The sequence below is a fragment of the Astyanax mexicanus genome, chromosome 11 (genome assembly GCF_023375975.1).
Source record: "Astyanax mexicanus isolate ESR-SI-001 chromosome 11, AstMex3_surface, whole genome shotgun sequence".
NCBI classification, from domain to species: domain Eukaryota; kingdom Metazoa; phylum Chordata; class Actinopteri; order Characiformes; family Acestrorhamphidae; genus Astyanax; species Astyanax mexicanus.
The window spans coordinates 34,460,731-34,485,700 of NC_064418.1; the positions used below are offsets into that span (position 1 = coordinate 34,460,731).

At 39.2% G+C, this 24,970-nt stretch overlaps 1 protein-coding gene across 2 annotated transcripts in view; it reads right to left on the reverse strand.

Moving 5' to 3' along the window:
• Positions 1–19,828: 19,828 nt before the first annotated feature.
• The window catches only part of fign (fidgetin), a 65,966-nt gene continuing 60,824 nt past the window's right edge, over positions 19,829–24,970 (reverse strand). For both annotated transcript variants that reach the window (XM_022680030.2, XM_007230414.4), the window contains exon 2: positions 19,829–23,536. In XM_022680030.2, coding sequence (XP_022535751.2) covers positions 21,300–23,528 — 2,229 coding nt within the window. In that variant the 5' untranslated portion in view covers positions 23,529–23,536 and the 3' untranslated portion in view covers positions 19,829–21,299. The remainder of the gene's footprint in view (positions 23,537–24,970) is intronic.

The window sequence follows — 24,970 nt, forward strand, 5'->3', positions numbered from 1 at the left end:
TCACCTGAATGTTTAGGCAATTGATAGTCTTTGTCTGCAGAATCTGCTGAGCTTCCCCCCCCCCCCCCCCCCCCAACATAACCTTCTTTGCAATGTGGAGACACCGATTCTTTCAGTAATCTTCTCATAATTATTTGGTAATCGTTGATACTGTATAATAATCCCTCAGTGAAATGGCATAAAACCATTATTTGACACATACAAACCTCAAGCCTCAACCCCAAATCTGCAAAACCAAATACAATTGTAGGAAAAGAGGGAAAAAAAACGCATGATATACTGAGGTACAAGTAAAATCTCAGATATAAAGAGGATGATGCAACTCTCGCCCACAAAACTATTGGGGGTAGGTTTTGTGGGCGAGAGTTGCATCATCCTCTCCACAAAACCTACCCCCAATATGAAGATTCACCCAGGCCAACAGTCGATGCTAATTACACATTTTGTGTCAATAAATTATAGTCCTGTAATCATTTCTATAAGGAAGCAGTGCAGCTCACTCATTTCTGCAAAACCCTCAATTAAGCAGCACACGCAGGAGACGAGCCGTGCCTCTGATACTGGATTACTAAACATTCAGGTTAAAAAAAAACAGGACAAAAACTCCATATAATCTCAGTTTTTAATAATCTAAATTTTTCTGTGTTAAAAAGTCTTGAATTTTTTTTTCTTTACCATGATGGTCTAAAAGCCCATGAAGATTAATTATCAAAACTCCTCTGGCCTATTTTCATTTATCACAAATATCTGATCTTAGGAGTCTATTTATCCTAGGATTTATATATACATAAGTAAATGCCTAAATACATTGAGGATTTTGCTATTTATAGGTATATGTTTGAGTGAAATGAACATTGCTGTTTGATTCTTTAAATCACATTGGGACAACATTCTCTCAATTTCCAAATATAAATCTTGTCATTTAGAGCATTTATTTATAATAGAGATAAATGGCTGAAATAACAAAAAAGATGCAGAGCTTTCAGACCTCAAATAATGCAAAGAAAACAAGTTCATATTCATAAAGTTCAAAGAGATCAGAAATCAATATTTGGTGGAATAACCCTGATTTAATTAAAGTTTTTACGCATCTTGGCATGTTCTCCTCCACCAGTCTTACACACTGCTTTTGGATAACTTTATGCCACTCCTGGTGCAAAAATTCAAGCAGTTCATCTTGTTTGATGGCTTGTGATCATCCATCTCCCTCTTGATTATATTCCAGAGGTTTTCAATTTGGTAAAATCAAAGAAACCCATCATTTTTAAGTGGTCTCTTTAATTTTTTTCCAGAGCTGTATGTATAATTTTATGTTTTGATTCATTTATTTATTCATTTATGTGACTTTGGCAAACTTCCAAAGTTCACAATTTGACATTTATATTTTTAGGTGTATAAAATCTAAAAGTCTTGTCATGGTTTATATATTTATACTTTTTTAATGGCATAAAACTGACAAAGACGTTATCAGTTAATTGAACTTAAAATGTTTATATCCATCACTCAGTGTAATTAAGTCAAAGTAACTGCAAGTAATTACTGCCCCCCAAAATTAGCAAAGTGGCAAATGATTTTATATATAATAAATTTGCTGAAAATGCACAGTTCCACTGTGTCTGTTAAATTTGAACTAATCAAAAACATCAGATGTTATAGCCTGGGAACATATTAAATATGTTTATGGTGCAGTAACTGTTGGCCAGTTTTTTACTTTGGGTTTTACAGTGCAGGTTAGGTAGTAATGTTTGATAGACTATATTTTAATTGTGCTGTTCATACAAGAACTCTGTACAGTACCAAGAGTCTTGGCTAGGATGAGCAAGACGGTCGATGCCAGAATGCTAGACTTACCTTTTTTTTTTTTTTTACGTTACTGTGGATAAGATCATGTTTCAAAGCCATAATAAATGAAAAAAAAAAATGACCTTAGTTTAATTTTTTTTTCACTTCCGGACAAAAACAGAATATCAGAATTGTTTTTTTTGTTGTTGTACACACTCATTTGCAGTGTGTATTTTACTGCATATATTAATTGTCATTGTTAAAAAATAAGTCATGATTTTCTCTTTCTCATTTTTGGTAGAGTTTAATCCAAACGAAAACTCTTGCACTACAAAGAAAGAAAATAACACAAGTTACAGATTCTAAATCTAAAAACATTAATTATATATTTTTGCAATATAACAGTGTTAACATATATTCATATGAATAATATCAATCACATTAAATTGAATTTGTTTGTCTTATGTTTTACTTATGTAGTTCACGATAGAGTGAGGAAGAATGTTTTTTGGGTTTCAGCCAGAAACATACCGTTCTTCACTGTCCACATGACAGTATTGAAAATATAGTTTTCAAAAATTTCACCTTTTTTTTTCTTTTTTTTAAGAAAAGCTTAATTTTCTGTGACCAAAAATGACATTTTCTTGTAGCAGGCAAAGACTTTGTTATTTATTTATTTTTTTTTAATATGTGTATATGTATGGATGACACTCTTAACCAGTGATGGCATGGTTACTTTGAAAAAGTAATCCAATAACTGATTATTTCTTTAAAAAGTAACTTAGTTACTTTATGTTACTTGAATATTACTTGAATTTAAAGTAACTAAGTGCCACCTCAGAAAGAGGGGGGTTTGCTGTGTGTGTGAGGTGGAAAGAGAGGGGTGCTCGCTATGTGTGTGTGTGTGTTTGTATGTGTGAGGTGGAGACAGAGGGGGGCTTACTGTGTGAGTGTGTTCAGCCCGAGTGTTAGTTTTAGCCTGTTAGATTGTTAGCTCGCTAGCCTGTTTTTATTTTGGCGTGGTTACTGTAACAATTACAGCTGCGCTGTCCCTTTAAGAGATGGTAGCTCTTTTTTTTTATGTGTGTATATATATACAGGTTTCTTTTCATGAGAGCTAGTTGTAGAATGACTCCGAGGACCCATTTTGATAGACTCTCTACTACTTTACTACTACAAGTGACACTGTTCTGAAGCTTTATGTTGTACTTTTCTTTTGTGTACAAATAGAAAGAGTAGCAGCCGTGTGACCTGGCTTTGTATGGTCTGTGGTGCTAATAAATTAGCCCTTGTGTAGCCCGCTCTAGCTGCTAAAGGCTAACTACTGTAGCTACCCACCATGCAGCCTCCATGACCGGAGCTTCTAATTCTTAAGCTGAAGATAAAATTAGTGGGAATCCAGCGTTACATTACAACCGACAGTTCCAGAAATAAAATGAAGACTGTAAACGTCTTTCTCGTCCATCCTTTCAAGGCGCCCAGTCGGACGTTACAATATCTTTTTACTTATTAAAATTATTAAAAATAGTAATGCAAACTGACTTGAATAAGTAACTTTAATCTGATTACGGGATTGAAAATAGTAAAGCCTTAGATAACTCATTACTGAAAACGAAAATGGACAGATTAGAGTAACGTGTTACTAAGAAATGCATTACTGACATCACTGCTCTTAACCTATTTAGAAAAAAATTAAAGGGCTTGTATGCCTGAGTGTGAGTTGACCTGCAGTGATTGGCTACATAGTGAACTTTCCATTAAACATAACACTGTTGGATGCCTGACTGTGCTCGAATGTGTGTGTGTGTGTGTGTGTGTGTTGGTGATAAAACAGCAGAGAGCGCATTAGAGAATGTGAAGCAGGAGCAATAAAAGCGCTCACGTGAGCCGCACCTGTTTAACGGTGTGATCATCATGGTAAACACACGGGGAGAGAGAGATGGAGTCTGACATTTCTGCGTGAGTCTACTCGGCGGGCCTAAAATGACACAGCGGCGAACGTGTCGGGGGCTTCAAAAAATGCCACTTCAGATGTGGAATCAATTTGCATTTCCCCCGAGCCCGGCTAACACGAGGCTGTCAGACGGGCCTCCAGATACGCCATCGATAATGATGTTATGGAAGAGGCTTGCTGAGGGGAAGAGAGATCAAATTCAGAGACTGATGCTATATGTTTCAAATGATTGCCCTTCGCTTTGCGTGGGTGTGAGCGTCTGTGTGTGTGTGTGTTTGTGTGGGTTTTAGTGTGTACATGCATGTATGTATGTATGTGTATATGCCTGTGTGTGGGGGGTGCACGGGTGTGTGTTTTCTATTCAGGGTTAAGAAACAAGAGTACAACAAGAGTGCAACATGTCATGTCTGGCATTTTAACCACAGAAGAAAGGAAAGAATAATTAAAAAAAGGAGCAAAAAAAGGAAAAAAAAAAACAATAACCAAAGCTGGCGTGACTCCGTGCTAGACCCGCTTCTATATTTGAGATGACCTACAATAAAAAGGAGTGCGAAGTATTACAGTCAATTAGGGATTTCCAAATAGTAATTAAGGTATTAATGAGAAACCAAACTGTCAGTGTTAGTGCCGTCCTGCTCCTACGTCTTAATTTATTGTTGTAATTAAAATGTTACTTGGAGAGTCGGCTCTCAAAAAAAGGGATAATTGCCACCAAATTAGAACAGAAAAACTGTGTCACTACTCAGATCAAGGAAAAGAGGGATTATTAAGACATAACTTTTAAATAATGGCCCATTCTTTTAGTTCCTTGACATTAATGAGAATATTTATTGCGCAGCGGCAGAAGTACAGGTATCAGCTGCGATCAGCACATCATTAAAGTGGCCTCGGCGCCAGCTCTCACCATGGTAAAAGGGTAACTACATGACACTTTGGCCACTTTGTGAAAATGTGCAGCCAATGAGGGATGATTTTAAGACGGCTGTGGGGAGGGGAGGGAGGGAGAGAGAGAGAGAGAGAGAGAGAGAGAAATCAGGGGAAATGGGGGTGTGAGGTGGATGGATGGATGGATAGATGGATGGATGGATGGATGGATGGATGGATGGATGGATGGATGGATGGATGGAAGCCCAGCGGTCATGATGGTGGTGGTGGTGGTGGTGTTGGTGGTGGGGACTGGCGGGGTGCATTTTCGTGGCTCGTGCTCTTTTTTTTTCCGCCTTGTCCAAAATGTGGTGTAAATATGGGATAGAGGAAGTGGTGGGAGATGACCTCTGAACCATATTGCTGCATGCTCGTTATCAGGTAGATAGATGGATACATGCATAGAGAGGGAAAGAGAGAGAGAGAAAGAGCGAGAGAGGGGGACTGTGGTAGGAGGAGTGGAATGCTCCATTTCTCGGGCTAGAATGGGGAGAAAGAACATACTGACCCTTAGCAACAGCCAGATACCTTCAGCCGATACATTAAAATCCACCCCCCCCCACCCCCCCAACCGTTCCCATCGTTCTTAAACCTGAGCAGTCTGACCCCCTGACCTGTTCTCACACGCCTCTCGTCCTCCATGATGGACAGATAGAGGAAGGTGTAAAAGTTGTGTGTTTTAAGAACTTTATGCAGCACGTCTAAGCACTAATTGGAGGTGGGTAGTGGTGCCGGTTTGGCTGGAGGCCTCAGTCACCTGTTCTCTCTGACATACACACGCACGCACACACACACACACACACACACATATATATACTGTCAGTGAGTCGTGCCTGAAGCCAGACAGAAGTCCCGGTGGCCTCTCACTCCTCCTGCATCACTGAGGAGGGTTTCAGAGCCGCTGTTCAATATCGATTATTTGGGAAGCTTTAAATGCATTTATAAATGCACAGACGCACCAGTGCTCTAACCCAGGCCTGTTCTCTCTGAATACATTCACATTCTCCCGCTCTCTCCCTCTCTCTTCCTCTCTCTCTTTCTCTTCCTCCTCCTTCTCTTTCTCCCTCACACACTCACATATTTACACTTTCAACAAACTGTTGAAATGTTGAAGATGCTCCTACTAATCCTGATAATCTGAAATCATCTGAAGCATCTGTGCATTTGAATGTCATTTAGCTTAATTAATAACGTGCAATGTATGTCAAAGTTTGTAGACACATCATTTAAGTGTGAATGCATAATTGGTGAGTTGCTTGGTTAAATGGTGCTTCAAATACAAGAGAACCCTTTTCCAGTACTGTATAGAACCAGCAAGCAAGCAAGCTGCCACTGTTGGGCTCTTGAGCAAGGCCCTTAACCCTAATTGTCCACCGCTCTAGGCATGTGTGCTCACTGTTTGTTACTGTGTGCATGTGTACGTGTGTTCACTAGTGTGCATGTGTTTCTGTGCACTGCACAGATTGGTTAAAAGCAGGTAACATTCAATCTGTCTCCCAGAACACAGTGAATATGGATTCTTGTTTCTTGGATAGTAATCCACAGTACTGGTCTCCAGTGATGAAACTCCATCCAAATACTTCTGGGTTGAGTTTGCAGTGTAATCAGAAATCAGGGATAGGTTACTGACTCTAACTAAGGAGCTTCTTACTGTTAAGGTTCTGAAGCACCCCTAAATTGATGTCTCTTATGATATGAAAATCTCTCTGGCTACTTTTTTAACATATTCTATTACCACTTTCAAATACAAAGGGACGTACAGTAACAGACGTGCCTAGAACAACTGACAGTCTGGATGTTCTCTGTTGTCTTTTGTACAGAATCTGATGGCTATTTTCTTTGTTGTTGTTTAGAAATGAAATTTCAACCGTAATTTAGTAATTTTCTGACACATTTGTCAAAAACAGAAAATCCTTTACTCCTGAGAGACTTTTTTTTGGATACTTCTTTTGTACCAAACCATTATTACAATCACTTGCTGACATGATCTTTTTATACCCAGGAGTGGATGTTTATTAACAAATTAAGTTTCCCAGACAAACCATAAAATGTACTGATTTCATACTATCTGCAATAAAACAGAGGTCAATATGAATGTGAGAAACTGTGTGTTTTTCTCTATCTTTATTTTATGTGTATATTATTTGTATTCAATGTTTTGGGGTTGTAGAATTACGGTAAAAAAAATAAATTCAGCATAGCATGCATTGATTGGCTTGTTGTTGGACGTTAAGGTGTCTTCCTGAGGCCTTACAAGTGAAATTTGTGGTATTATTGCATTATTTGACATGGAAGAAAACAAAATGATAATAAATAAATTTTAAAAATGTGTGTATGATGTAGTAGTAGAGGAGTGAATATTCTTTATTTTTGTTATTTTTCTGCAGTGCTCTTGTAACGTTTCCTTTTATTTAAAGCTGTTCACTTTTATGGAATGCCACATTCCTCATATTTTCCATTTTTCTGAAAAACAGGTAGAAGGTTTTGTTCCCTGGAACGCTGCAGGTGAATTTTTTTTGTATACAGAATAAAATCTCATTAAAATAATCAGGAAACAAACTGTCTGTGGGTGAGCGAGCGAATGAGTGAGTGAGCGAGTGAGTAAGTGCATCAGAGAGGGAGAGAGAGAGGGAAAGAGAGAGTAGGAAAATGAGAGAACAAGTGAGAGATTGAAGTGCGCTAAACTCGCTGCTTGCTTTCATCAAGGAAACTACAACCTGCTACAAGCTTTAATAACAAAAATAGCAAAGCCTGTTAGCGCTCCATTCAGAGTAATAATGGGTATTGTTTACGGGTGGGTCTCAGACAGACAGATAATGAGCTGTATGGGCTTTTAAATGGAGAGAATGATGGGGCTTTATGAATATATGCGCAGGACAGACTGCACTAGTCACAATCTGCAATCAATATGGAACGGCCTCTTTCCTGCGTCCCCCTCGGACGGGCGTTAAGACGTCCCTCTGGGGCCTTACGGGCGAACAATGTGGATGGATTGCATTGTCTGACATGGGGGGAAAAGAGAATGATAATGATAAAAAATAAATAAAATCAAAAAATAAATTAGTTAGTTAGTTAGACTCTTGTGTATGGCTCTCACACACATATATATACGTACATATGCTTATTTTCAAAAGAATACATACATGCAGAAGGAATTAACTTAGAAAATGAAAAACTTACATGCTTTCATTTGTATGTTGTGACAGTTTGATATTGAGGGATTTAGAATGGCAGTGGATCATCTTCAATTAGCATTTTTTCTTTTGTCTTGGTGGAGAAGAGCAATAAATCTGTGTGTGGAGACACCGTATTTACTATTTAGTATCAAGATGAACCAGAAGGCCTATTATTATGGTGGTGTGGGATGAAATTTCTTATGATATCAGATCATCTTTCTTCTTCTTCTTCATTTTAGGCACTTTTCAGGCACCTTTTCTGTATGCACGCTCTAGCGCACTATTCCAACAGGACAGTGCTCGTCCACATACTGCTGCACCTTAAGGGCTTGGCTTAGAGACGCAGATACTATGCCATGGGCAGCCGAAACACCAGACCTATCTCTGAAATGTTTGAATATTTTATTGAATATTCTTTCTAATAAGACCCCATTAAGAACCTAAAACAACTCTATGCTGAGACGTCTGAGATGTTGCATCACACATACGTTAACAATCATAAATGCATAACACACTATTCTGTATGTGTAGCTCAATAAATATGGCCAAGAATGGGCAATTTCAGCCTATTTTTTTATTATGTATTGTTTTTGGTCACATTTATTTTCCTTTTGAATAGCACTGAAATCTGATACTTTTTTATTGGTGCTTATTGGTATTTTTGCAACCATTTTTTTTTTAAGTGAATGTACATACACAGGCTATCAAGCTCTAACATATGCTCTAACATTTCTGTCTCTCCCACATGCACACACACACACATACGCACACACACGTACATAGAGAGGAGATTGTGTGTGCATGGCTTGTTAGAAGTGGGGAGATAAAACTTAGCATAGTGCTCCCAATTAGCACAGCAGTGACCATGTGCTGCCTCAGTCTAATGTCCTCTCCTGACGAGCGGCTGGAGGAGGCACAGCTCGCAGGGCTGTGTGTGTGTGTGTCTGTGTGTGTGGGGGGATGTGTGTGTTGGAGAGGGGGTTGAGAGGGGGGGTGAGAGGAAAAAGAGGAAGCGAGAGAGAGAGCGGGAGAGAGAAAGAGAGAGGGAGAGTGATGGAGGTCTGGGAGAGAGCATGAAGAAAAGACAGTGGGGGGAGTGGAAGGATGGAAAAAGGCAGAGAGAAAGAGAGTGAGAGCTAGAGTAAAATAGAGAGAGAGAGAGAGAGAGAGAGAGAGACGGAGAGAGATGAAATGGCTTAAGCATTCATTTTGAGTAGAGAGACAGGTCCTATTAACATTTAACAGCATTTGTGCAACTTGGTGCGGAGGTTATGATGCAAATGAGGGAGAATTAAAAGTGGCCAGGGGTTTGGCATTGATGGATTGCAGTCTGGCAATGTTCACACTTCCCAGTGTCCATCAGAGGCGATTACTATGTAATTAAAGCTTATTTCTGGACTCTCCGCCGCATAATTACTTTGTGAATGTAACCATCATCTAAAAGCTAGAGAAAACGCTTTAGCGTTTAGTCCGGCAGTCATTTCCACCAGCTTGTGTCAGATATAGCCATCAGACAGTGCAAAAGAACTGTCACTTTTAATAAGAGGCAAAAAATTAAATGAAACAGTATGCTTATTACAGAAAAATTAGGCTTTCAAGAGTCCTTTCTGCTATTTGCATAATTTATTCTTTTTTTTCTCTGTCTCTCCCTCTCTCTCTCTGTCTGTCTTTCCCTCTCTCTCCCGCTCTCTCTCTCTCACCCCAAGCTTTAGGCAATTTCCCTCACATTTAAATAGATTGCACATTTAAGGCTACTTAAGGAAAATTATCACTTTGCATATTTTAATTGTTATGAAGGAAGTGATTTGAGAGGTCTGTGGCTCATCCTCTTGAGCGGTGCAGGGTGTGTGAGTGCGTGTGCGTGTATGAGTTTGTGTGTGTGTGTCTGTGTCTGTATGTGTGTGTGTGTGTATGATGTGGGCGCTGTGCGCTGTGGCGTCGCAGATAACCCCCAAGTTCACACACATCCACTCGACTTTCATCAGAATGCTAATGAGGAAGCTAACACTAGGACAAGTGGATCTTTGATATTTACAAAATAGGCACTAATAACTGGAGTGTAATTTGTTTGACACAACTTTATTTCCCTCTTTTCTTATCGGCAGTGGAGGGTCTGCGTTTTTTCGTGTGTGGTGGGCAAATTGCTTTTGTTCGGAAACAGGGCGAAACACAAAGGTCCATTTATAGACTAGACACACTCACACTCGTACAGAAACACACAGACATGCACACACACAACAATGCAGACAAATCAGATAATCAATAACACAAAGAAACTGGAGTAAAGTCTGTGTTTTGTTCAAAACAAAACAAAAAAAAAAAAAAACATACAGACCAACACAACACAATAGGAGGTAGACACAAATAAATACATCCCATAAAATTATATATTAGTATTCTAGGGTTTCCAGACGCAGACTACTCTACTAGAGTTTATTGTTCCTCAGTGTTTGAAAACTTAATTTAATTTATTTTATTTACATAAAACATTTAATCAATATTCCACCATAAAGGAAGCAAGAATGATCTAACCTGTAGTGTTGTCATATTAAAAAAATAAAAAAACATATCAATAACTGATGGTTATGAATGTATTCCCTCAAAACCCTCTCAAGTATTAGAGCAGTGTTCAGAGAAATTTGTATTCTCCCACCTTACCATGCATCCTGATGTCCAGTTTAACGTTGACTCCATGTGTAATACCGGAAGCAGACAGAGGGGGAGCTGTGTGTTAAGACAGTAGGAAACAATGACTGATCAGAAAACACCAGAAGGAAGTTATGAGTTCATGAATCTTCCCCAAATCAACTCAGAACAATAATAAATAGAATATAGAAACTAAGCACTGGTTCAGTGGTTCATAAACTGTAATATATACAGTATTGTGCAAATGTTTTAGGCACCTGTGGAAATTTTAAGTAAAGAAAAATCTTCTTATCTTTAAAGTAAGTGTTTAATAGCTCAGTAAAACATTAGCATTACAATACATACAAACAAAAAGCAGAATTTTTACAGCACTGTTTTCCTTAAAACATCCCCTAATGCAACAAAATATATGCTGTTTTCCAAAAATCTGATATATGACCTACATGTCCCTCAAATATGTACACTGTCTGGTAAGTCAATAGAGTTAGTTTCATCTTATAAATACTTAGGCATTATGCTAGATGATAAGCTCTCTTTTAAATCACATATTGAGTATATCACTAAAAAGCTAAAGCTGAAACTTGGATTTTATTTTAGGAACCGTTCTTGCTTCACTCAACAGGCTAAGAAAAAATTAGTTGAAGCAACCTTTTTACCTGTTTTAGATTATGGGGATATAATTTACAGATTTGCCCCAAAGACGACACTGCAATCGCTGGACTCTGTTTATCATTCTGCATTGAGATTCATAACAAGTGCCAATTTCTTAACGCATCATTGTAAACTGTATGAAATGACAGGTTGGGCTCCACTATCAGTAAGACGCCAAATACACTGGGCAGTTTTTGTGTATAAAGGAATTATTGGTCAGCTTCCCTCATATTTGTCTGAATTTTTGATAAGAAATGGTTCCTTGTATAATTTACGCTCTAGTAATTATATAACACTGGATATTCCTGCTGTTCGGTCTGAATTTGGAAAGAAGTCTTTCAGTTATGATGCACCTTCAACCTGGAATGATCTTCAGAAACATTTTAGATTAGATCAGTTTATTTCACTGAAGGAATTTAAATCAGCTGTCTCAAATCTTTATACATATGCTTGTTCTTGTTAAAGTATTTTGTTTGTATGTGTGTTATAAGGGTGTAGATTAGTTGATTTGTGTTTTTTGTGCTGCTGTCTTGGTCAGGGCTCACTTGTAAAAGAGATTTTTAATCTCAATGTGACTACCCTGGTTAAATAAAGGTGAAATAAAAAAAATATATATATATGTGGTGCTTTTTTCAGGCAAAAACACTCGTATTGCTGAGATAAATGGATTAGCAAAATTTGCTTAGGTGCCTAAAACTTATGCACAGCACTGTATATCAGTTATTTGTCCCTTTTTTATTTTTGTCCACTTTTGTATTTACTTCCATTACATCTACTTTTTAATATAAAAAGTTATCCAGTATGAAAAGGAAAGAAAAAGAAAAGCTAATTTCTGATTATCATGATCAGATCTCCTTTCAAATGCGTTTTACATACTTTACTATTTTAATGTAATGTTTTACAATTTATACTGATAATTCCAAATGTCCAAATGTTTGTGGACACCCCTCCTAATGAATGTACTAAGCTGCTGTCAGTTGCACCCATAAAATATTGCAAAGAGAACTTAAATAGACTCTCTGGAGCAAATAAACATGTATCTATTGGCATAATGCCTAATTCCTTGTGTGGGTTAGTAGAGGGATATAAAGCAGTAAATTTGAGAACCATATTCGTTGGAATGATGGTGGATCCTCCAGCCAATACTTATAATTTTTTCAAGTATAAACTACTTTCTTAATTTCCTTGATTGAAATGAATACAAACACCATAAATTTAATGCTACTTTGATCACTTTTATCACCAATTCCTTTTTTCCAGCAACAAAATGCTGATGCTGAAGTTTGGAGCCAGTGCCGGTTCCTGCAATGCAAATTAAAAACCTCTGGATATATATAATCTAGAGAAAGATGAATGATCTCAAGTCATCAAACCAAGCTGAACTGCTTGAATTTTTGCACCTGGAGTGGCATCAGGTTATCCAAAAGCAGTGTGTAAGACTAGTGGAGGAGAACATGCCAAGATGCATGAAAACTGGGATTAAAAACCAGGGTTATTCCACCAAATATTGATTTTTGAACTCTAAAACTTTATTAATATGAACTTGTTTTCTTTGCATTATTTGAGGTATGAAAGATCTGCATCTTTTTGTTATTTTCTGCAAATAAATGCTCTTAATTACATTATTTTTTTATTTGGAATTTGGGAGAAATGTTGTCTGTAGTTTATAGAATAAAACAACAATGTTCATTTTACTCATTTTGTTCATATACCTATAAAAAGCAAAATCAGAGAAACTGATTTGGAAACCGAAGTGGTCTCTTAATTATGTTTAGAGCTGTATACCAAAAAACACCTTCTTTGATGCAGTAAATAGTATATACCTTTTTCTTAATCAGGAGGAAAAAAAGAGCTGCAGAGTGACTCAGCAGAAGCCACACACTAAGAGTGACCCACTTTAGGCTAAAGACCAGGTTTAGCGTAAGATCAGTCATTACATTTTTACAAACACTGAACCAATCATCTCGTCATAAAAAATTAAAATTCAATCAGTGAGATGAAGAGAAAAAGCAGCACAGATACTATAAATATCTAGCACACTTCATCATACTTCATTTAATACATTATAGACATATGCTTCATTGTTGATCTCCAGGATGTTTTTTTTTTTATTTTTATTTGAGTTCTGCTATTTAAGAAGCACAGACAGAAATTACAAATATGAACACAGGAAGAAACACCTTGAAGACAAATAAAAAAAAGAAGAAGAAAAAGAAGCAGGAAAAAAGCCCCTAAATCAGCCGTCGTCGTCTCTTCATCTCCGGCTCTGATAACCTTTGTCTTTGTGATTCTGTTGGAGTGTGTTGGCGGTGTCTCTGAGGGGAACCCTGCTGAATTGCATCCATTAGGAGAGGCTTCTTTTAATGTGCACAGCCGTGGAAATGACACACAGTTGATCACAAATGAAACGGCGACGGGCACCAAATGCACCTAGTTCCCAATGTTAATTGTACAGCAGCATCCTACGCACAAACCATCAACTACATAATTATGCCTTCAACATGGAAAAATCTAAAGCATTAATGTCTTGTTCACAATGAAATGAAAGATTTCTCTGTTTTTTCACCAAATGTGTAATAATGCAAACTGTATTTAAGAAAGGCAGGAAATGGTTTGGGGAAAGCAATAGGGGTCATCTTTCAGGCAGATGATTAGTGGGCAGTGGAAATCGGCGCGGACATTACACCAATCAGCCTTTTGAATAAACTAATAAACTATAACTATACTATAAAATAAACTATATTCAAGGTACGCTGTGAATTTAGTAGAACCTATTGTTGCTTATGCTGCTGGATTTGTTTGTGTTCAGAACCTGAAGAAACATGGAGAAATGCTCTGTTGTGTCCAGGTTGTAGAAACTAAACACTGGTTTAGTAGTTCTTAAACTGTCATATGTACATTATGAGATTTCTTACTCAAAGTGTCAGAAAACTGCGTAGAGGTGAGGAAATATGAGAGAAATAGCAAGATGTAAGATTGGAGTTATATACGAACAGTTCCATTCCTTCCATTAAATAAATATATATTAATAATTTCTCCCTTTTTGGATAAATTAGTTTTTTTTTACTATTGTAATTACTTTAGTATGAATAGTTTTCCAATTTGAAAAGAAAAGAAGATAACTGATTTCTCTCAAAATAGAAAAAATGTTTGTGTATGATTATTTGTTGGAATGGAATCAATTGATATATCATTTGTCACTGTATCCTGTATCTCCAAAAAAAAATAAATAAATAAAATTTAAATTAAATTCACTGTGAAAATAGCTTGGTTTGAGTCATTTTGAAATATTTCTATTGGTCTATTCTTCATTAAATTTTAATACATTGAAAATACTAATCACTAGATTCAAAATATGTCAAATTTTTAAACAGGTAATAAATGAAGATACAAAATTTTAGAGTTGTAGCGATTATATGGGAGTGTGCTTTGCACATGTAAGAAATATAAATGATTAGTAATTATATTATTAGATTAATAAAACTGCATTATTTTTGTTTTATTCACCATACCAGTAGCTGTTATTCTCTTCAAAACTCTTTATAATCTAAATTCTTACAAATAGATGTGTGTATTTGTATTAAACCCTTATGATCATTTAATTTTGAAGGAAGTTATGTAATTTAATGTACGTTTAATGTATGTTGCTTTAAAGCTGCTTATAGTATAGCATGATCCTATACTGCTACTGGATAATTGATGCTTACGTATGCCAATCAGATGCCCCCCCCCCTCACCCCCCCTTTAAACAACTAAGGGTTAAGTGCCTAGCTCAAGGGCAGAGCGGCAGTAGAGGAATGTTATCAGTTGGGCTCAAACCCATGACCTTATAGTTCAGGGCCACTTTCCCCGACCGCAGGGCTAAAAACCACCCCATTATTACATTACAGATGCTAAACGCAGACCCTCTTCTTAAACAGCAGTTTAGTCGACGCGTGCACAGGTTGTACGGGGGGTCCTCGCCACTGCCAACGGGGGGCAGAGCACATTTTCCTTGCGTGACAGCATAATCCACTCAATCTGTAGAACTGCAGTGACTACCTCTAATGTTTAATTACATTTTGTGTGGCTCTGTAAGAAACAACTGGAAGCTTATTAAGTGATATGCATCGTTTTATGGGGTATTATGTATAGCACACAGCGTAATGCACTACTGAGAGGAGTAGTATTTTGATATATGTCTGAATGTGTAGTAGAAAATATACAGTAGAAGAAATATACAGTAAATATGCAGTACTGTACTGTGTGAGAATTTAAGCACCTACGCACAGCATTTAAAACCATGTATGTAGGTATGTCTTAACTAATAACCATTTTGGTTTGGACAAAAAATAATAGTAATAGAACTTTATTGCAATAAATATATATATTTTACTTTTTTTCATTTTCTCCCGTTTTTTTTTTCTCCCAATTATTTGTCTGGCCAATTGTCACACACCTCCGATGACATGTGTGAAGCCAATCACCGCCTCTTTTTGAACTGCTGCTGATGAATTATTGCAGAGTAGCATTACAGCGCATTCAGAAAAAAAAGCAGTGACTCATTTCACATCAACACATCAGCTCACAGATGCTTGTGTTGATTGACATCACCTTTTGAAGTGATGAGGGGAAACAACGCAATCTACTCACCCAGAGAGAGCAAGCCCAATTGTGCTCTCTCAGGGCTCCGGCAGCTGGTGGCAAGCTGCATGACCAGGATTCAAACCGACAATCTCCTGATCAATATTTTACTTTTAAGTCCATTTTATGTCACTGATAAAATTATAATTTTATAAACAAAACAGTGCATTTACACCTTACTTTTAATGAGCAATGTTTTTTTATTCTTAAGATTTTTTTATTTAAAGTCAACCTTCAATTATAAGCAAAGTCAACATTGTGTCTTATTCATGTTAATGGGTTCTCCTTGCTATGAGAAACATATTGGGTAGTATTTACATCAGGAAAAAAAAAATTTTTAGTCATGTCCATATATTGTACTTTTATCTTTGCAGTAAGAAAAAAAACATTAGATCACAGGCAGGTAAAAACATAAATACTGTAAAAATAGCAAGAATTTTTAATATGGAAAAGAGTACTTGAGATTTTATGAGCTAATCTGAGAAACCAGGCTTGGGTCAATATTTCTATTAGATGTGTTTAATTCTATTACCTGCTCACCTGTTTTACATCATTAAACACTGATTTGTTAAACCAGGTGTTTTCTATGACAGGATGATAACTACTCATAATACTAAACTCATATGGAGAGAGCTTTGGTGATGTTTTAATTTACACAAATGTAAAACCACTATTTTTAGTAATAATGTTATATGTATTTATTGTAGTTTTAGTGTTTTGTTGATTCATTTTCACAAGAGCACAGTACTGTATGTATTACTGTACATTCACAAGGGAAATACATGTAAAAACAATACTGTTTATCTTTTAATGTCTTAAGATGTGTAACAGCAGTACAATAGAGTTGGAGTCCTTTATCTCTCCCTCAGACTAAATTATCTTGAGAAAAATTGCAGTTCATTTGTTTGCTAAAATAAGAAAAACACCCAGATGCTCCAAGTGTTTATTGTGCAGCGTATAGGTCTTTCCCAAGAACCACAATCTCTCATCTCAGTATTGTGTCACAGTTAAATAGGCTTATCAACACACTAAATGAATAGTGAATATATATGCTTAACACTCTAATTAATGACACACACATCCACTCATTAAATTTGTTTTGATGTGTCTCGTCTCCAGCGGGGGGGAAAAAAAGCACACACTGCCGTTTCGAAAACCATTTTAATGATCTTTTATTGTCCTTTGTCCCTATGAATACATGAAAATACATTTACGTCGACTGTAGTTATGGCAATATTGTACATACACACACATATAAACATGTATGTGGTGTGTTTCAAAATGTTATATCAATAGCAAATGTACATTAAGTACACGTATGTGCAAGTGTATCTCATGTACAAATACAGTATATGAAATGCAGGTGCATTTCATATAGAATTTCCATATATAAAAATGCACACTTACACACTTAATAATAAGTGCACACACATTCACATGCACACTACAATTCACAAAGGAGTAAAGCGATTTATTAGAATCCAAAAACGGAAATCTGCATTTAGAGACCTTGAAGAAGACCTATACAGCCCACAATATCCTTTACCCATTGTGGTTTTTGTAAGTAGATTTCAGAAAGTTTTCGTTTGTATCTTAAGTAAGTGTGCAAATATTCTTTGCCTCGACACTCTCCGGCGTGTCTCATCGTTTCGTTTGTGCAGCTACTAAAAACTGCTCAGTGTAGGGACAGTCTTTCTGAGGTAGACTGCTCAAGTCAAGGACAAGCGTTTTCTTTTTTCCCCCACTTTTATGTTTTTCTACTTTTTTTTCCTTTTTTATACAAATGCATGACATTCAAAAAAGACAGAACATAGGTACTACATGTGTGTATGTAGCAATGAGGTAGAAATGGTTTTAGAGAACAATGTTTGAATAGAAAACTGGAACAACAGCAACATCTGGAAGAGTGCTGAAGAACACAGGACAAAGAACATACACAGGGAGGTGAAAAAAAGAAATACACAAAGCAATATTCAAGTGATTTGGGGGGTTGTTACCACACTGAAAAAAAAAAACAGAAAGAAAGAAGTGTGCTTTAAACCTTTTGTACTTCACAGAGTCAGTTGCATTTTCCACTGAATGCAGTTTCTTAAACTCGACGCTTTTGTTCTCAATCACTTCAACAGTTATCAGGGGCTTCCAAGTTAGGAACGGTGTGTCCAGAGACCTTCCACAGGGAATACATGCTGGTGAAAGCCCATTCACACAGCACAGTGGTGTTCTGCTCGCCTTCTGCAAACGATGACACTTAAATATTGTGTCTTTCACGGTATGACAGGGTGTCTGTGTGAATCAGTGCTATTTGGCTTAAGCGTACACATGTACTTCTGAATGCAGAAGCAGATATTAAGGTCTGTGCCATCATTACACTGTAAATAAGGGGAAAAAAAACAAGACAAGCAAAAAAAAAAGAAAAAAGAAAAATGATTTGTATGATTTTGAATAAAAACGCATGTGGCGAAAAAATTTTTTTAATGTTTAATTCAACTCAATTTTCTGCAAAATCAGTGCTGTTCAAATAAACAAATGTCCCACTTTTTACAGTGTAAATTAGCACAGGCTAAATTACTGTTTAGCATATACAGTACTGCACAGAGGTTTTAGGCAACAATCACAATATTTAAAAATAATTGTCAGTAATTACAAATAGTTAAGATACAGATGCCAGTAAACATACAGTCAAAAGTGGACAAATTTAGCCAGTGTGTGAATGTGTTTCATCATAAACTCACCTGATTTAACAGCATTACGCACTGATTTACCAAACCAGGTGTTTAATTATGACTACAAATAATAATAATAGACTACAATGAAGAGAGCCTTGGAATTGTTTTATTAAACTCTCTGTTGTAAGACCACTACTTCTGTTTGAATGTATTATTGAATTATATCAGTGTTTAACAGAGGAAATAAATGCTTGCTGCAAAGATACTGTACTTGTAACTCTTATAACTATACATTTTTAACAAGTACCTAAAACTTTTGCACAGTACTGTATATATATATATTTCATTTATATCATTTAGAGATTTGGGATCTGTCTGTCTTGAAGCAAAATGGCTGCATTTACTTTGGTGCCAAGAGGAGACACTTGGCTTGAAAGCAACATTTTAAAAAGTGCATTTGACAAATTGCACAAGAACATTTACTTACTTTGCCAAGATGAAATATGTAATTACAGGCCAGACCAAATCCAAAGGTGATCTACTGGACGAACACCAAGCAAGGTTGGCGTCTTGATCTGCTGAGTGTACTGATCACGTTATGAATGCAAAACAGTAAAACAAGTGACATTTTACAGCTAATAAATAGACTAACTGCACTGTCCGTCATAAAAGGAAGGGGTATGCACTGATGGAAGTCATATATATATATACATGTGGTGGAGGATGCGATGGCTCCAGCGGCTAAATAGGCACCATCAATGGGGGAAAATTGCAGTGCTGAGGAGAAACGTGTCTGGGCCAACACCAGAGGACGTATAATATCCTCGCTAGCAATCCCGACGCATTATATAGCGGACGGGAGCAGTAAAAGGCCTGGGAGAAACAGAGAGGGGAAATGAAACAAGGCAGCTTCCCTCCGAGCGTCTGCAGGGTTCTCCTTCAGTGCAGCAGCTGTTACACGGGCAGCTCTGCACCACTCCGCTAGTGCTTCACAAAACAGCAAACTCATAAATGCTCAGGAAAAAAAGAAAGATAAAAAAAAAAGGCTGAGAGCAAACAAACAAACAAACAAATAAAAACATACATTCAAACACAAGGCTTTCTCTTACTATTCCTTGTGTACAGTAAACATAGATGCAGGCTTCCATAATCTTCAGTGCTGATGCCCAAGCATGTGACTAGCTGTTGACTGTAAGTGAAGAAAAGAGCTGCCAACAATAGGGACAGGGACACCGATAGAGAAGGTCCGGAGAACGGTGCCCTCAAGAGTGCTACACAAAACCGATGGAGTATGTGTATGAGGGGGGAGGGGTAGGGTGCACCATGTTTTGTGAGCAGAAGAATTGCACAGATAGTGTCAAGAGTGGCATTTGTTGATTCTTTTGATTGGGAAAAAAAGCAGCTAGTTCTACGAGCAGGCTTTCTAGCTGAGCGAGCCCAAAAAGGTTAGGACGTCAAGCTAGCCTCTTTAATTCTGCTTTCAGAGGAAACAGTGCTAAACTGAGGTAGAAAAAAGAATGCAGGGTACACAAGATCCTTCAGGATTGTTACACAGATGACACACAGCAGCAAAACAGAGTCAAAAAACAACATAAAGAACATAAACAAGGTTTTTCAACCTCTAGAGATAATATCTGGTGGTCTCTTTTTTTTTTTGGAAAAAAAAGTTTTGGTTCACTCCAATGCATCTGTCTTTTCCGTCCATTGACAAGAGACAAATACACAGAGTTTTACAAAACACAAACGTCGTGGTCCGCTGCGTCTCCTCTTTTTGTGGCTAAGGCTTCAAACGAACCTTATCAGCACAATAAGCTGTGCCCATCTCTAACACATGAGCTCGCGCCGTAGAGTCAGTACTGTGCTATGCATGAGGACAGGGTGCTGTAGTCAATACTGGCACACAATTCAGAATTCTTCATTCTTCAACCCTCTACTTCAAGCAGTACTCAGAATGAAACTGTTTTCTTAAAGATTTGACAAAAAAAAATAAAAAATAAAAATAAAGAACATAAAAAGAAATACTCCCCTCCCCCAATCTTCTTCTCCCAAACAGCCCAGAAATTATCTGGTTACATTCAGAGTCATATCCTTGTCTTTTTTTTGTTCAACTGAGGTTAACCTTTTAACTGAATGCAAATCAATCAAAACCAAACCCAATGTTAACTGCAATATGTAGTGCTTTGACACAATCTTTTGAGGTACTGTACAAATCACAATCACTTTCCTGAGTTTTTGAAGAAAATCAAAGCAAATGATGTCTATAAATTAGGATCCGGATTACAAATGCCGCGAGAACTTTCTTTCTTGTGCCCACTCAGGGCCTGCAGGTCAGACTCAGTTGAGGAATACTGTTGTTTTTCTGTTTTTTTTGTGTGTTTTTTGTTTTTTGACAGAATTGACAAAAAGCAGAACATATCTGTTTTAGTCTCAGGTTAAAGCTTTCTATATTAGCACATGCCACCAAAGTAGATTGTGAGACAAACCAACCAAAATACAAAACAATAAAGCACCACTTTAGGCACTTGATTGCAACAGAATCTCAAAAACAGCAGAATGATATTTACACACAACGGAGTTCGTCCTCGTGGTCATCTCAGTGACACTGCACCTCAGAAAGCGATGCTCAGTTTCAGCAGAGTTGAGCCAAGGAGCGGGGTTTCTCTGTTGGACTATGTGCAAAGGGCCAGACATGGACTTAAGCATAGCTATGCATCACTCAGGTATTTCTGAATGTCCTTATCACTGTTCTTTAAGGGCCATTAGCATTTGTAACACCCACCCTTTAAAACTGCATGTTTCTTCCAAAGAATTCTGAATTGTATCCTCTCTTTAGAACAGGACAGTTTGCCCCAATGAGTTCCCCCTAACCTCCCCCTCTTACTGACTACAGCCAAACATTTTATTCCACTCAGTGTATGTGTCCAGTTCTTTCTGTGATATGCTGGGCTGGATTTTGCAAAAGACATTCTCAAAGTCTTGGTATGACAGCGGCCTCATCTGACCCGGCATGATTCCGGAAAGGTCCGCACCAGACATGCCGTGCAAGGGTCCAACTATGGCCTCCTGGCAGAGCCGGACTACGTCCAGCCCTGAAAATCCTTCGGTCCGCTGGACAAGCAGCGCCACCTCTTTGTCGCTGAGGCAGTAGTTGTGCTGGGCGAGCACCTGACTGATGAGCTGGTGTCGTGCTGTAGTGTCTGGGAGTGGGATGAGCAACCGCTTAACAAAGTACCTGCGCAGGGACTCGTCAATCTCTTCCGGTTTGCTAGTGGAACAGATAACTAATACATGGTCCTCTGGTGAGCTTATCACCCCATCCAGCTGCAGGAGCAGCTCACTTTTGATACGGTTTACAGGGCTCTCTTCACTCAGTTGGCCTGACAGCAGCAGATCTACGTCACTAACGAAGACTACCGAAGGCTGCCGGCAGCGAGCCACAAGAAATGAGGCCTGCACCACCTTGTCTCCCTCCCCTAGCCACTTGGTGACCAGTGCTGAGCCACTGATCTGGAGGAATGCAGCGCCCAGTTGGCTAGCAATGCAGCGGGCCAACAGTGTCCGTCCTGTGCCCTGAGGTCCGAAAAAGAGGATGCTGCGAGGCAACGGTGCCAGGCCGCTAAACATGTCCGGTCTCAGGATGGGCCACAGGACCTCCTCTTTAATTGTGGCCTTGGCCAGCTCCAGGCCAGCGATGTCACTCCAGTCGACAGGGGGCGTCTGCTGCAGAATCTCTGTGGTGACCATCTCCACGAGGCCGGAATCACTATTCTTTAGCTGTTCCTCGGCAGGATGGCCACTTGAAGTCAATGTACCGATAGAATGGGACAAGTGCTGCCTGTGCTCTTCCCCGTGCTCGCTCATGACAGGTGAGCCAAACTTCCCGAACGACTCTCCCGATCGCACCGAGCCCATGGACCCTTTGGATGACCTGTACGATGGAGGAGTAATAGCTCTGCCGGACTGACCACCAAATTTATGCTGCTGGTCTGAGGACATTGACTGCTTTGTGGGCTTAAACGGCAGAGATGACGCGTCAGCACTTCTGTCAAACCCATTCCCTCTGCTTGAATCAGCAATGCTGTTATCTGGCATCCTGTACATGGGGCTTTGAGTTGAGCGCTGTTGGCTATAGCTGAAATTTCCATAACTGGAGTCCATGTCTCCTTGCCCCGTCATGTAAAAAGCTTTCCTTTTCAGTGAGTTGGCTGAGCTGCCATTCAGAGGTGTTGGTGCGATCGGTGCATGGCTATGCGACTGGTAGGAATAGCCAGGGAGAGTGGAGGGGGGCAGTGGGGTGGGCGCTGCAATGCCTGAGGGCAGGTAGGCTGAGGGAGGTGGGGCTCCCCCAGGGCTGTAGCCGGGAGCAACAGCTGCCTGGGGGGGATAGCCTGCAGGAGGATAGTTGTAGCCAGAGAGGTTGGGCGAGCCGGCATTGTAGCTGGGCACCAGCGTTGGAGGAGGGGGAGGAGGAGGCGGCGGAGGAGGAGGCTGTAGGAGCCCACTACTGTGTAATGGCGAGGGGTGTGGAGAGGCCAGGGATGGGGTACTTTGCCCACCACTGTAGGTGGAATGCAGGTATGTGCCATTGTAGCCCCCAGCAAATTCCTGAGAGGGGATCCCCGAGTGCAGGGCGGCAGGTGTGTGGCTTCCGCATCCACTGCTGGAGTAGCTGGGCTCACTCAGGCTGCTGGGAACCCCTGCGGAGCTGCAGACACTGGCTGCAGAATCCCCCGGGGGTAAAGCGGCAGGAACGACAGCCTTGCTCGCGGATATTACGTCTGCAGTGCAGTTCATTGGGTAGATCCCTTCTTGCCATGCTTCACCTTCTGATTTGCGTCCGTTCAAGAGTCCCGTAGCACCTTCCGGATATGAGCACAGCAGTGCTCTCTCGCCGGGACCTTCCAAGATGCCCGAGTATTTCTCTGCGTACTTCTTCAGGAGGTTGGAGGCAGTGAGGGCTGAGATGTCATCGTTGGCCCAGGCGTACTGGTAGGTTCTTTGCAGGTGCCCACGGTACGCCTCAGCCTTATGTGCAGGCGAACGTGTTGTGGAGGAGATGTCGAAGTGCTGCTCTGCCCACTGCGCATGCTCTGGGGTCCACTGCATCTTTAAGCCTAAACATCCCCAAAAGAACAAACAAAAGAACAAACACCAGTGTCAGAATCTTGATGAATAACGTTCAGGATCAGCAAAGCACCCCCCTCTTTTTTTTGTGAAACTCTGCAGAATCAATGATCCAATACATGATTGCTTTTAAACAGAGAGAGAGAGAGAAAGAAAAAAAACAGCAAGAACAACACAAAAATATTACTTTCTATTTCCTACTCTGCAGCTCTCTTGGAGTGCAGGCTACATATCACAGGCCCTGCTGACAGTTAGTATCACAGGAGCAGTGCGGATTTGGGCACCCAGCACCTGGTTAGCACAGTATAATGCACCCTGCACACAGCGGAGTGACACAGACATCGCAGGTCACTCTATAATCCAACTCTCATCTAAAGCAGTCCCAGACAGTTTCAAATCTGCTTGGAGGAGTGCAGCAAAGCAATCTCCCAGGCAGCGCTCCGCTGCTTTCATCACACAAACCCCACAGCACGGCATGAATTACAACAGCTCTCTGTCTGCCTGCTGCCTCCTGGAGCACTGCGAACTGGAAAAGGGGAAAAAACATGTCTCTCTTGTCTTTTCTTTCTCCCTCTCTCTCTCCCTCTCGCTCTCTCTTTCTCTCCCTCTTCCTGGCTCGCTCTCTTCTCTTTACAGCTTCTCTCTCTTTTATTGCCTCCGGGGCTCAAAAGCCACCATCAAGTTTAATCCCAAACTCCATCTGCAAACACAAGTAGTTACATATGCTGTCATCTTAGACTCAGCATGGGATTATCAAAGAGACATTTACTCGAGAAGCGGCGGGATGACACAAACGGTCCGCACACACACACACACACACACACACACGCACACAGTACGGACTACTGATGAGAGTGGAAGTCAGTCTTGTTATCCCAGAGGCATATTGTTGTAGCCAAAAACAGACACACACACACACACACACACACACACAGACACTAGCTGATTATCTGGACTCACTGGAAATAAATGAATACATGCAATATGAACACACACACGTACATGTTCTGGCCAAAAATACTACAGAATTTAGGTGTTTTAATACTTTTTATTATATATTTTGCCACAGTTCCCTGATCTGTGAATACTGTTTTATTGTATTGTTCAATGCAATCAATGCAATATCAATATTATTTATGCAATACTATCTCTGAAAAATAATCTTTTGATACCAAGACATAAACATTTCTTACATGTAGATGTTTTAATGCAATAACCCAGCACTGCATAAACATTCTGCTGTTCTGCTCTACTGCAAAAAATGTTTGGTATACCAGATTTGCGTTATCATTGTGCATCACTATAGAAAATGACATTAAATTCTCCTAATCCATCCTAAACTCTGCCAAAGACACAGAAAACAAACAAAGACACACCTACCCTACTCAATGTTTATTACATTACATTACATTACATTACATTTG